This window comes from Hyaena hyaena, unplaced genomic scaffold (assembly GCF_003009895.1).
Source record: "Hyaena hyaena isolate Hyena2069 unplaced genomic scaffold, ASM300989v1 scaffold_168, whole genome shotgun sequence".
Taxonomy (NCBI): domain Eukaryota; kingdom Metazoa; phylum Chordata; class Mammalia; order Carnivora; family Hyaenidae; genus Hyaena; species Hyaena hyaena.
This window is the reverse complement of record NW_024080800.1, coordinates 1,803,938-1,818,105: the sequence shown is the minus strand read 5'-3', so window position 1 is coordinate 1,818,105 and position 14,168 is coordinate 1,803,938. Positions and strand designations below refer to the sequence as shown.

At 40.5% G+C, this 14,168-nt stretch overlaps 1 protein-coding gene across 1 annotated transcript; it reads left to right on the top strand.

Moving 5' to 3' along the window:
- The first annotated feature begins 854 nt into the window (after positions 1 to 854).
- POLE4 (DNA polymerase epsilon 4, accessory subunit) lies at positions 855 to 11,155 on the top strand. Its single transcript, XM_039240131.1, has 4 exons — positions 855 to 1,101; positions 1,635 to 1,719; positions 2,340 to 2,381; positions 10,830 to 11,155. Exons 1-4 carry the CDS (start codon positions 895 to 897, stop codon positions 10,841 to 10,843), a joined length of 348 nt encoding a protein of 115 aa, XP_039096062.1. The 5' UTR covers positions 855 to 894; the 3' UTR covers positions 10,844 to 11,155.
- Positions 11,156 to 14,168: the final 3,013 nt, after the last annotated feature.

The following is a 14,168-nucleotide window of genomic DNA, read 5'->3' as shown; positions in this document are numbered from 1 at the left end:
CAGGTTATGATCTCACGGTTCGTGGGTTCGAGCCCCGCGTCGGGCTCTGTGCTGACAGCTAGCTCAGAGCCTGGAGCCTGTTTCAGATTCTGTGTCTCCCTCTCTCTCTGACCCGCCCCTGCTCATGCTGTCTCTCTCTCTCTCAAAAATAAATAAAACATTAAAAAAAAATCCCACAAAAACAAAAGCTCTTTTTGGTACTCAGTAATTTCTGAGTGTAAAGGAAGCTTGTGAACAAAAAGTTTCTGAGAGCCAGCGTTCTGGTGCAACTCGCGACTGAAGAAGCGTGTACGGCTTGTGATCACCACAACTTCATAGTTTCCAGCCTCAGGGCTTTTTTTCCTGTGATTTCCTGTCAGGACTGAAACTCTTCCATTTCTGCCTGCCAAGGTCCTACCTCCTTTTAGAGAATCTTGTTCTCCTCGTTACTGGTCCAGATTTCGCGCCTTTCTCGGTACTCTTTTCCCCTTACGCTGTGCCCTCTGGAACGTTCAGGCCTCGCACGGGCACCTGCCCTTCTCAGCCTGGGCTAGCACTCTCTTACCGCTTGACTGAGACATTCTTGAGAGCCAGGTCTGGGTTTCTTCAGACAAAGGATGCTCCTCCACGCAACACCCGGGCCCAACCACATTCGGCCAGTAAGGGACTGTGCCTGGGCTCAACTAGGCCCGACGTGCTCACCAGGACGGAGAGAAGAGTGCGAGAGAGGTGGCGGCGGCGGCTTCACATATACAGCTGCCACGCCCAGCACCGGGAGTCCCGGGAGCGTCCAGCCGCGTAAGGGGCGGAGCCACGCGCCCAAAAGGGGCGTGGCCTTCGGCGCGCGCGGGAAAGGGGCCGGCGTCTCATGCGCGCGCACAGTCGGCGGCCGCGCGCAGCACGCTTGAAGCCCGGATGGCGGCGGCGGCTGGAAATGGGACACCCCGGGAGGAGGAGGGGCCCAGTGGGGAGGCAGCGGCCCCGCCGCCGCAAGCCCCGACAATTGCGCCCGGAGCTCGTCTCTCGAGGTTGCCGTTAGCGAGAGTGAAGGCCTTGGTGAAGGCGGACCCCGACGTGACCCTCGCGGGACAGGAAGCCATCTTCATTCTGGCACGAGCAGCGGTGCGGCGGGAGCGCGAAGGCCACACGGGGTTGCTGGGCGGGGAGGTGGCGAGGGGCGGGGTATGGAAGGGGGAACCTTCCGGGAGGCGGGGCTTAGCGGCGGCTTGGGAGGCTTGGGGTGGAGGCGAAGCGGGGGAAGAAGAGGGTCTGGACTGAGTGTTGGAAGGATGAGGAGGTGAGCGGCCGGGGCCAGACTCTGAGATAAGAGTGTAGAAAGGAACACAAGGGGAAAGAGGCACTTACCTTCAGTAGTTGTATTGTTTTGTTGACACACCTGCCTCTTCATAAGGACACGTGCAACGACTTTAAATTGCATTTCCAGTGTATAACACAGCTTGTGGGAGTCCCAAGTGAATGAGTCGGGAGAATTTACAAGTGAGGGAGGAGGAACGTGTCATGCCCTTCCACGGTAGGGGGAATGAGAGCCTTTCCATGCTCCTGAGCACCTTACCTCCTTCCCACCAGTCAAATGGAAGAGCTCACAGTAATTGCGCTAGAACCCATTGATACAACTCTTCCCTTGTGCCTCACAGGAACTATTTGTGGAGACCATTGCAAAAGATGCCTACTGCTGTGCTCAACAAGGAAAGAGGAAAACCCTGCAGAGGAGAGATTTGGGTACAGTGTCACTGTGGTATTTGGTATCTGGGGGCAAATAAGTGGGGCTGGGGGAAGCCATCACTGTAAGATGAAAGGTGCCACATCCCTTTGGACTGCCACAGTGACAGAAAGTCCTACTTTTAGAGTGCCAGTGCTTTGGGTGGCTGTATAGGTGGTCGGGTAGGGAATGAAAGCAGTCTATGTGTTGTTAAAGCTGACTATACCCCTTTATACTGTCTGCTGTGTTGTATCAGACTTGACACTTCTTTCTCCCCTAGAAACTGGGGGTTTGATTTCTGCCTCTTTTTAGTTTGTAACCTCTGTACGTGTGTAAGCTTTTGTATATCTTAATGCCACTTTCTATTTTGCCATACTCTTCTTTGATGACTTTCAGTGCAAAGGGTTTCCCCTTACTGAACAGAGTTTATGTAGTCTTTTCTACTTTTGTAGAGAGACAGCTGATATGTAAGATTTAGTGGTGGAGTAGAAATGGATTCAGGAAAGTAAGGAACAAATTTTATAAATACCCTCATTTGCATAAAGCCTCATGCTCTTCACTATGTGGGTTGTGGTTTTTTTAAGAGGTTGATGTCCAAATGACCAGAGTTAGTCAAGTGTCCCTTTACATTGTGTTTCAGATAATGCAATAGAAGCCGTGGATGAATTTGCTTTTCTGGAAGGTGAGTTCTCTATGGATGGATAATCATATCCACCTGTCTCCCATGCTAATGAGCTGAGTTCAGAACTTTATAAAACTGCTACTTGGTTCTTCCTTGTCTGTATAGGATAATTCTTTCTACTTACCATTAAGATGGGAAAAACTAATATGTTACATCTGATGAGATCCAGCAATTTTAATTCTCTTGGGTCATTAGAACTTTTTCTTGAAAATTGCTAATTATAAAAAATGAGAGGTAATGTAAGGATTCCAGTGGAGTTAGGTGCATGGAGAAGTTTGATTCGTACTTTAATCTCTATTCCTAGATATAATCTTCCCATTATCATAGTGCTAGAGATAAGAAACAATTGCCAACATTTAAAGGATTGTTTCTTGTTCATTTTCCTTCTTCAACAGTTTGTATAACGTTATTAAAAAATGTTTTTTAAATATTTATTTTGAGATAGAGAGCATGTGTGTGTGAGTGATAGGGGGAAAGAGAGTGAATCCCAAGCAGGCTCTGTACTGTCAGCTTGACATGGGGCTCATCATGGGCTGAGCCAAAATCAAGAGTCGGACTCTTAACCAACTGAGCCACCCAGGTGCCCTAAAGTTATTGTTTTACCACTGGGACATTGTGTACTTGACTGTTTATTGTTAAGAATTCTGGATCACTTGTGTACTAAGTCTTGTCATTGAAATAGAAAATGTTTGATTTTAAATAGAGATATTTAAATGTTTTAAATATTTTAAAATAAAAATATTTTAAGCAGAGATGTTTAAATATTTAAAATGTTTTAAAATAAAAATATTTTTATCTTAAGTAGAGATATTTTATTTTAGCTATCTTCTTTCAGAGCTATTACTTCTACTTAATTCCTAAATCTGATCAGTTTAATTCTTCCCTGCACATATTCTGATTGATTATGTGAAAGCCATGCACTTTTAGTTCATTCTTGCCCTTACAGTACCATGGTGTTCTCATTATCTCCTTCAAGCCTCATTACCTTCACAATTCCTTTCTGGGCTTATTTATTTCACTATTTTTCTCTTTTGTTCTATGTCATATCAATTTGGGTCTCTCACCCTTTTGATACATTCTTTTAAGTGTGTTTCAAGATACATTCCCATAGCTAGCTTCAAGTCTAGATTATTGAGTATTCTTTCAATTTATACATCTTAACCCTTTTTTTGCTTACTCATTTTTCTTAGTGACTTGTTAACTGCCTACCTAAGGAAGGCAGCTTCTTGTGACTGACTGCCCAACATCTCCAGAAATGTTTAGAACCTACTTTACCAGCTCACTTTTAGTGACCAGTTTTTCAGGGTATATAATCAGATTTGTATCTTAAAGAGATAACACTACAGACCTGTGGATAATGAATTGGAGGGTGCTACGGAATAGAAGTGGAGAGATCTATGCAGTTTTCCCCTCTATCCTCTACCATGGCATAGTACTTAGCTTGGATTTTTATTCTTATTTCTTATTTATTTGTTCATTTAAGCTTATTTATTTATTTTGGGAGACAGCGAGTGGGTGCACTTGAGAGAGTACACACACAAGCAGGGGAGGGGCAGAGAGAGAATCCCAAGCAGGCTCTATGCTGTCAGTGCAGAGCCCGCCTTGGGGAACTGTGAGAAAATGAACTGAGCTTAAACTGAGTTAGGACACTTAACTGAATGAGCCACCTAGGTGCCCCTTAGCTTGGATTTTTTCATAAATGGTCATTTATTGAGTAGTGGATGTATTCATTTTCGTCTTCTGATCCAATAATAGTAATTGCATTCCTCTGTTCTCTCTACATTAATAGATCTGGATTTTGGCCATTTTAGCTCTTGTAGATTCAGTCAGTATTGTATTATTTTGTACTTGATAAAATAAATGTTCTTATGTCCTTAGATGTATGTTTTCTAAGTAGAAAATTATTATTTTTTCTTTTTTAATCAAGGCAATATATATCCATGCTTAAAAATCAAATAGTTATCTAATGGCTTATAATTGAAATGCATCTGCTGCTCCACGCCCTTTTGCTTCTTTCTTTCTTTTTTTTTTTTTTTAGCTTTTTAAGTGGTCACTTATGTTTCATTTTTTTTTTTTAATGTCTTATTTATTTCTAGGAGAGAGAGAGAAAGACAGCGTGAGCAGGGGAGGGTCAGAGAGAGAGGGAGTCACAGACTGAAACAGGCTCCAGGCTCTGAGCTGGCAGTCAGCACAGAGCCCGACACGGGGATCGAACCCACGAACCGCGAGATCATGACCTAAGCGAAAGTCGGACACTCAACCGACTAAGCCACCCAGGCGCCCCAAAGTGGTCACTTATGTTTCTAAATATTATGCTTCATCCTTGATATCCTGTAGATATTATCTATTAACTTTCTGCTGTGATAAATGAGGATTTGGGTAACCTGTACTGCTGCATAAATCCCTCTCCCCCCTTTCTGATTTTTGGTAATTATATCATTATTTTCAGTTCCTTTGTTACCTTTACAGTTTACATAATACTAAAGTATCTATTTTTTTGGTCAATTCTCCACTTTGGAAGGTATGACTATTAGTGGATCTATCTCTTCCTTTCCCATTTTTTAAACCACTTCTGGCTCTTAATTGGTGTCATTTATATTTATACTTTGACATTGTCAAGACTGATAACATATTTTCTTGTCAGAGTTAAATCTCCCATGCTTTACCTGCCCTTCAAATAGTTGAAAAACAGTAATGTGGACAGTGTTTCGCTACCCTTCTTGTCCTTTAATCCCTCTTAGACATGCCTTCCCTGGAGGCAAGTGTTATTAGTTTCTTGGGTAATTTTCTGGATGTTGTATGCAAAGGCATTGATATATGTATATTCTAAGCCTTTCCTTCTGAACACAGATAACAAATGCAAAGACAATAAATAATAATAATAAATAATAAAATAACACCATTGTAACCACCAGCTAGGTGAAGAGATAGAATAGTGTCAGCCCCCAGAAGCTCCGTATATATATTCCTTCTTTGTGATAGATCTTCCTATCCTCTTTCCTGACTTGACAGTATCCTATCTTTTTGGTACTTACTTACTTGATTTTCTTTATAGTTTTAGCACATAAGCATGTATCCTTAAATGGTAGGATTTAGTTTTATAGTTTTTTGAACTTTCTAAAAATGTAACCAGATCATCTCTGTGGTTGTACATATTGCTTGTTTGTTTTCTGTGCTATATGGCGCACAATTGTGTGACAGTATTACAATTGAACCATTAAAAATTTTTTTTAAAAATTTTGTTTATTTTTGAGAAAGAGAGACAGTGCGCATGGGGGAGGGACAGAGAGCAGGAGTCACAGAGTCCAAAGCAGGCTTCCAGGATCTGAGCTGTCAGCAAAGAGCCCAATGCAGAGCTCGAACACACTAACCACGAGATCATGGCCTGAACTGAAATCAAGAGTCAGATGCTTAACTGACTAAGCCACCCAGGCACCCTAAATGAGCTCTTATTTAAAGATAGTCCAATGTGGGGGGCCTGGGTGACTCTGTCAGTTGAGTGCCTGACTCAGGCTTAGGTCATGATTTTGTGGTTAGTGAGTTCAGGTCCCAAATCAGGCTCGCTGCTGTCAGCACAGAGACTGCTTCAGATCTTTTGTCCCTGTCTTTCTGGCCCTCCCTTGCTTGTGCTTTCTCAAAAATAAATAAAACATTAAAAAATCCATAGTCAAATGTATTAATTTTCTTTCTTTCTATGTAATGTTGTTTGTTTCCTGTTTAAGACTTTTTCCCCTACCCCAAGGTCATGAATACATTCTCCTATATGCAAAAATTTTTGTAGTTTTCTTGTCTTTCATAAAACTGTAGTTGACTTTTTGTGTATCAAGTAGGGTCAAATTTATTTTTTTCTTATTATTTAGATAGACACTTTTATATCATTTTCTTTGTAGTGCTACTTTTGTTAGAAGTCAGGGCTGTTTATGGACTTTCTGTTGTGCCTATTCCTATGCCTGTACCACACTGTCTCAATTATGGAGCTTTATTTGAAAGAACAAATCTTCCCACCTTTAAGTGTCTTGACTATTTTGAGTTCTGTGCACTTTCATGTGTATTTTAGGATCTGCTTGACAAATTCCACATAAAAAGGGTATTCATAGGGGTTGTATTGAATCTGTAGATTACTTAGGGAGAGAAACTATATCTTTATAATAGTGAATATTCCAGTCCATGAACATGGTGTGTTTTTCGATTTATTTAGATCTTTAATGTTTAAAAAACTTTTTGTAAAATCCATTTTTGAGAGAGACTGACATAGTATGAGTAGGGGAGAGGCACAGAGAGGGGAGAGAGAGAATCCCAAGCAGGCTCCACACTGTCGGGGCAGAGCCTGATGCGAGACTTGAACTCATGAAACCATGAGATCATGACCTGAGCCAAAACCAAGAGTTAGATGTTTAACTGACTGAGCCACCCAGGTGCCCCTTTAATGTTTTTTAAATTAAGTTTTTTATTTTCTGGGAAGAAATCTTGACGTATTTTGTTAGATATTTTCCTCTAAGTACTTAATAGTTCTGATGCTCTTGTTACTGGTATCTTTATAAGTTTGTTTGTTTTAAGTATGTTTATTTTGAGAGAGAGAGCATGTATGTGCAAGAAGTTCAGAGGAAACCGGAGAGAGAATCCTAGCAGGCTCTGAGTGGTGTCTGCACAGAGCCTGATGTGGGGCTTGAACCCACAAACCTGTGAAATCATGACCTGAGCTGAAACCAAGAGTTAGATGCTTAACCTAGTGAGCCACCCAAGCCACCCCTGTTTGTTTATAAAGTTTATTTTTATTTCCTTTTTAGTACTCTCTGTACCCAACATGGGGCTTGAACTCACAACCCCAAGATCAAGAGTCATTTGCTCTTCTGACTGAGCCAGCCAGATACCCCAAATGGGCATTTTAAAAAAAGTAGGCTCCATGCCCCGTGTGGGGCTTGAATTCATGACCCTGAGATTAAGAGTCACATGCTGTACTTACAGAGCCAAGTAGGTACCCTAAACGGTACAATTTTGAGCTGTTCTAGTATATGTGGATTTTTTTACAGTTCAGCACTGTAAATATATTTTTTCTTTCTTATTTATTAATAACATTTTTCCTAGGTGACTGTATCGTGATAAAACAGATATAATGCATATAGCATACAAAATATGTGCTAATCAACTGTGTTATTAGTCTACAGTAGGCTCTTAGCAGTTAAGTGTGCAAGCATTTTATATTTATAAATTGACCATAGTTACTTTTGATAGTGCTTTTTGCCTTAAAGACTATTTTGTTTAATTAAAACCTATAATTTCTTTTGTTAGTATTTGAATAATATGTATTTTTTCATTTTTTAATTTTTGCTTTTAAATATTTATAAATGATATAATTGTATTATTTTTTATTTTTAAAACTTTAGACTGACAGTCTTTGGCTGGAGCACTTAGTTCACTTATGTTTAATATAATTAGTGATATATATGGGTTTAAATCTACCATATAATTTTGTGCTTCCTATTTGTCCTATTTTATGTGTTTTTTAAAAAATTATTTTGCCCTTATTTTAAGGCTTGTTTCATTTTTTCTATCAGGAACCAAATACCCAATTTTTTTTTTTTAAGTTACTTATTTATTTATTTTTTTGAGAAAGAAGGAGAGTAGGTAAGCATGGCAGAGTCAGAGAGAGAGAGAAAGAATTCCAAGCAGGCTCTTCCCTGTTAATAAAGAGCCAGAGCCAAGCCAGAATCAGGGCTTGAACTCCTCTAGTTCCATTTCGTTGTTGCAAATGGCAAGATTTCATTCTTTTTCATCACTGAGTAATACTCCATTGTGTATGTACACCACATCTTGTTTATCCATTCATCAGTCGATGGACATTTGGGCTCTTTCCATACTTTGACAATTGTGGATAGCGCTGCTATAAACACTGGGATGTGTGTGCCCCTTTGAATCAGCACTCCTGTATCCTTTGGATAAATACCTGGTAATGCAATTGCTGGGTCATAGGGTAGTTTTGTTTTTAATTTTTTGAGGAACCTCCGTACTGTTTTCCAGAGTGGTTACATTCCTGTATTTTACTTTGGTTCTTAAAGGTATCTTGCTGAATACAGAATTTTAGGTGGAAAGTTCCTTTTATAATGTTGAAGCTCCCATTCTACTGTGTTTTGGTTTCCATTGTTTCTGTTAAGAAATCACTGTTAACCTTTTGAAGCTAATTTGTCCTTGTTTTGGTTACTTTTAAGATTTTGTATTTGTCTTTGATATTTCTGTAGTTTCACTTGGATGTTTCTAGGTGCCGATTTCCCTCTATGTATCTGCTGCTTAGGCTTCTTAAATCTAAGGATTGATGTCTTTTGTCAGTGCTGGAGAAGTCTCGCTTGTATATTTTCAGATAATGGCTCTGCTTTGTTCTTTCTCTCTCCTTTCTTATTCAGATTTCCATTAAATATGTGTTAAACCTCAGTCATAATTTTCCTCTCCAAGCTACATTCTGTGTAGTTTTTTTCTGACCTCCCAGTTTATTCTCTCTAGTGATCATGTCTCCTTTAAAGTTTTCTGTTTTAGTTTTTATATTTTTAGTTCTGTGAATTCCATTTGTTATTTGTATGTGCTCCAGGTGGTTTGAAGCTCGTCTTTTATTTGTTTAAACAAAGTAAGTGCAATTGTTTTATAGTCTCTGTCCAGTCTAATGTCCAGAGTCTTTCTGAGGCTGATTTATTTTTTTTTGTGACTTGCTTCTGTTGATATTGTTTCATGGTCTTTTTCCCTCTTTATGCCTAGTTTTTTTCATGTATTGGTCATTGTACTTGAAGAAATTATTCTTTGGATAGTTTGAGGCCTGTATGATGAGAACTTTCTCCAAAGATTTTCATTTACTGCTGCAAGGCACGTAGGGGAGGGTGTAAGTTCAGGATCTCCTTAATCCAGATCCAAGACTTGAGGATTCTTGGTTCTCTGTGGTAATCTACGCGAACCGTGATGGCAAGTCTGTGAAGGGGCTGATTTAATTCTAGTCCAGCATTACTCTGAGGGCGTCGCCTCTTGGGATTAGAGCTTTTAAAAAATTCAGACCTTCCCACTTGGGCAGACTCATAGATTTGACTCTTGATTGGCTCAGCCAGAATTTCTCAGCTCTATCTTTTGGACTGCAAATGACCTTAGGGCAAAAGCAGATTTGGAGGCCAGGTTTACTTTGTGTTCTTGCCTTCTCTAGATTTTAGATTTCACTTTTATTGATGCCTCTTCAGTGCTTGAAGGATTTTCTTTTAAAAAATATTTCAGTCGGGTTTATCAGTTGATCTCAGCAGGAATTTGCCTTTATCATAGAAGGTGTTTCTTTCTTTCTTTTTTTTTTTTTTTAACTTAGAGGTATTTTTGCTTTGTTTTCTTGTGTTCTTTTCTGAATTATATGTTTTATTCTAGGGCTTTTTTTTTTTTTTTAATAAATTTTAGTTTTTCCTTTCACTCTTTAGTCTGCCCAATAATTTTCATTCTGTTTAGGAATGAGGTAGTAAGAAGGCTCTTTGGAGGCTGTGTGTGTATGGGAAGGTGGGTTTTGCCTAACACTTTTACTTTAGGGTGTGCTGGCATGGGACCAGATGTGAAGCTGGGGCCCCGAAAGCCTTACTGTGGGGAGCTGGCATTTTCAGAGGCTTCTCTAGTTCTCCAGGTAGTTCATTTAGTTTATTGGAAGAGAGCCCCCTGATTTTTTCCCATTTTGTCTTCTGGTAATGCTACATGCTAGGAGGATTGTAGGGAGATGAGGCCAGCTGTTTCTTATGTAGACCCTCAGGTCATTAACCCTTTCTGGTCTATGTCTCTTTCTTGAGTCTGGCTGGAGCCTCCCCAAGGGTCTCTTAGGCAGATAGGCTCCCACCTCTGCTGCCCTCTCTATTCATTCTAGGCTGATTTGTTTTTCTGTCTATTTATAAATATACTTCAGTGAAATTTCTATTATTCAGGTTTTTGTTGAAATCTCTTAACTGCTGACAGTCCCCATTCTTTATTGTGGATTTATACCTTTTTAAAACCTTATTTCCTTCTGAATGGAATCTTGGATGCGAGGGCATACAAATTTGTGGGCTCAGTCTCCCATCTTGAACTGGAAGTTTCTCAAAAGATTATGAACTTTTTGCTTAGAAAACTTCTCCTTTATTCTGATTCACTCACACTTTGTATGGAATCCCCAAATGCTCATTAATAGACACAACAACTTCTTTGCTCTTTCCCCATGTTTCATTCTAACTCTCTAGACCAGTATGCTTCACTCTCAGATGCCTGCTTTCTGTGGTGACATGTTCTTCCTTTGAGATCTTTTGGATGGACATTCCCAAAATGAGTAATTTGGTCTTAGAGAATTGCCAGTACCAGAACAGCTTCCACTCTGACTTTGCCCAGTTTGTGACACTCATCCAGTTCTTGAGGCACCTTGCTTTACATATTGCTCTTGTTTTTTTTGTTTTTCTGTTTTTTTGTTTTTTAAAGGAACTTTGGATTGATTGCTGAGCTGGGCAGTTTTGTGAGTCTTCACCTGTGTCCTTCAGCCAGCCCCTCTCCTGCAGGCCTCAGCTTTGAAGAACGGAGCATTTGGAATATTGTACCTATATGCTTTTCCTGTTCTACCTTCACCTAAGCCGGGATAAGCAGAGATCTCACCTGTTAGCTTTTCTCTACAAGGTCTTCCACTACTTGTGTCTTCCATTTAGGCTTGGATGCAGCCTCTGCTGTTTGAGGCTGAGAAAAAGACAATGGTTTGTATTGGTTGCTTAATGAATGATGAGGACCATAATAAAGGTTTCTGAGGAATTTCAGCATAGTGTGTTTTATAATCTTGACCTTGTCCTTGCTGCTGTGACTACAGGACCACCATGCCCCGTCACAGATCTTTCTGATTTTCCTTGCCAGCTGTTCTGAACCTCAGTCCTTTGATTTATTTGCTTTTTAAAAAAATTTTTCCAGTGTGTCACCAGAATGTGATTCCAGGATTTATGGGGTGCCACTTAAGTTCTTCAGAAGTTTACAAATGTGATCGTAGTTTTAAAATCAGTTAAAATTTTTTTAACAGCTTTAATGAGATATAATGCACATACTATACAATTCTCCCATTTAAAGTGTACATTTCAGTAGTGTTTTGTATATTTACAGATATGTGCAGCTATCTCCACACTCAATTTTATGAAAAATATTTTCATATTAATGGAATCATATGATATATGATATTTTGTGTCTGGCGTCTTTCACTTAGATAATATTTTCAGGGTGTGCTTATATTCTAGCATATATCTGTACCCATCCCTTTTTTTAGTTTTTAAATTATGGCAAAATACACATCACCTGACATTTACTGTTTTAACTATTTTTAAGTATACAGTTCTGTGGCATTAAGTATATTCACACTGTTGTGCAACTATCACCACCAGCCATTGTCAAAATATTTTTCATATTCTGAAACTGCAGCTGTAGCCATTAAATACTATCTGCCCGGGGCGCCTGGGTGGCTTAGTCGGTTAAGCGTCCGACTTTTGCTTAGGTCATGATCTCGCGGTTTGTGGGTTCGAGCCCCGCGTCGGGCTCTGTGCTGACTGCCAGCTCAGAGCCTGGAGCCTGTNCAGTTTGGCTTGATTTACAAACACTTTTCACAAACGTAGATAGACTGATACTTATAAAAACAGCAAAAGTGCGACAGGCAGCTGAAACAACTTATTATCAAAAACTTTCCCACGAAGCTTTTTTTCTTTTAATGTGGTAAGATTTAAAATTCCCAGCTATTGGGGCGCCTGGGTGGCTTAGTCGTTTAAGCGTCCGACTTTCACTTAGGTCATGATCTCACGGTTCGTGGGTTCGAGCCCCATGTCGGGCTCTGTGCTGACTGCCAGCTCAGAGCCTGGAGCCTGTTTCAGAGTCTGTATCTCCCTCTCTCTCTGACCCTCCCCTGTTCACGCTGTCTCTCTCTATCCTAGAAATAAATAAAAATTAAAAACAAAAATACTATCTGCCCATTCTCCCCTTCTAAATTTTGGTTTTTAAGGAAGACTTGGGTGATGTGTAAAGTAGTAGTTAAGGAGAGCAGCAGGGAGCTGATTTAAACACTCGATTGTTTTTCAGATTTATCTGTGGCATTTGTTTAAAATGCCTATTTCTAAGACCCCTCAGGCCTAATAAATTCGAATATAAGGGGCTCCAAGAATCTCTATTATTTTTTCAAATTCCCCAAGTAATTTTCTTCCCATCACTGGTCCACAGACTAGTCTCCAGGAAATTGTAAATCTCCCTCCTAAGAGCAGGGGGAGATACAGTATGTAGAATGTCTGGAATAGAGGAAGTGAAGGAAAACAGCCACCACTCTTTAAGAAGTAAGGGGTGGGGGTGGGGGGCCTGGATGGCTTAGTCTGTTGTGCTTCTAACTCTTGATTTCAGTTGAGGTCATGATCTCAATGGTTGTGAGATCAAGCCCTGCAGTGTTGGATTCTTTGCAGGATGTGGATCCTGCTTGAGATTTTCTCTCTCTTCTCCTCCCCAGCTCATGCTACCTATCATTTCCCAAAACAAAACAAAACAAAACAAAACAAAAAAAAAGGGGAAACCAGATTTTGTAGGTCATCTGGTGAAGGTCCTGCATCATGGAAAGGACTGGGCACAGAAAGGTGTAGAGAGAGATTCAAACCAAAGGAAGGCCCCAGTGAGACAGTCTGCACAGCTGTTTGTTGAATCTATTCAGTATGTTGGTGATCTCCGGTATATCAGAACTTTACAATGCACAACACTTGACTCCGGGATCCTGCATGCGTGTCTTTTGAACTGATTCATCATTTATAAAGTAGCCACTGTTATGGTAAGAAGTGGTCTTGGAGTGCTGGCATAAAGCCTGCAGGTGACCTAGGAATTCAGAGGCTCCTACGATCCTGGGCCATAACCGGCAGGGGGAGGCGGACTCCATGAGTCGTTGGTGAAGGCAGCCACCGTTAGACCACCATTTGGTATATGTGTTCTTTTCTGCCAGATCAGGTTAAGGTTGTAACTGTTTTAGGAATTTCCCCGGAGTTTCCTGAGAAATGACAGTTACACTCTTCCTCTAGATTCTGGCCCAGAAGCTTCCAGACTCTTTCCAAGCAGTGTATCAATTGCAGTATATAATTCTTGCTGCTCTTTCACTGCAGACTACCTGAACCTCAGGAATGTGTTGTCCCTGTTCGTAAGATCTGGTGAAATACAAAGGAAACAAGTATGAGGCTCTGCTCAGAAGTGTATGATCAAAACCATTTGCTCAAAATAATATGCTCTAGTATGTGAGCGATGGTAGATCTTCCCAGGAACTTGGAAATAAGCTAGGAAGATTGCCTTCTGAAAGTGGAACGTCTGAGTCAGGAATCTCAGAGGCTGAATTGTTCCCAGACTCAATTAGACCTGATCAAATATATCAAGAAGAATGTGCCAGTCAGTAGAGGGCACTGGTTAGTTGTGAAAAGAGAGAAAGCAGTCCCAGACACAAACTGATAGGGCTCATTTCTCCACTAGGTAGGGTAGCATGAACCTTAACCAGTGCTCTTAGTACTATGGTCCTGTTGACCCACTGTTCATCCTGTCCCATTCAGATGCCTTCAAACACTAGTGATATCCAGTGTCCATTGAGGTCATTGTGGGATCTAGGCTTCTTTCATCCTATTCCTTGTCAGTCCCTTCTGTGCTGTACTGTCCAAGAGAACTTTCTGTGATGATGGAAATGTTCTATATCCATGCTGTAGCCATCTACCAGCAACATGCGGCTACCACGCATGTGGGTAGTATGACTGAGGAACTAAAATTTTAATTTAATTGTTTCAAGTT

Excerpts from the sequence above, each read along its gene's own strand:
- POLE4 (XM_039240131.1), top strand. The coding sequence starts at position 895 with ATGGCGGCGGCGGCTGGAAATGGGACACCCCGGGAGGAGGAGGGGCCC. Across the intron at positions 1,102-1,634 it reads TCATTCTGGCACGAGCAGCG|GAACTATTTGTGGAGACCAT; the intron begins GTGCGGCGGGAG and ends TGTGCCTCACAG. Across the intron at positions 1,720-2,339 it reads CCTGCAGAGGAGAGATTTGG|ATAATGCAATAGAAGCCGTG; the intron begins GTACAGTGTCAC and ends ATTGTGTTTCAG.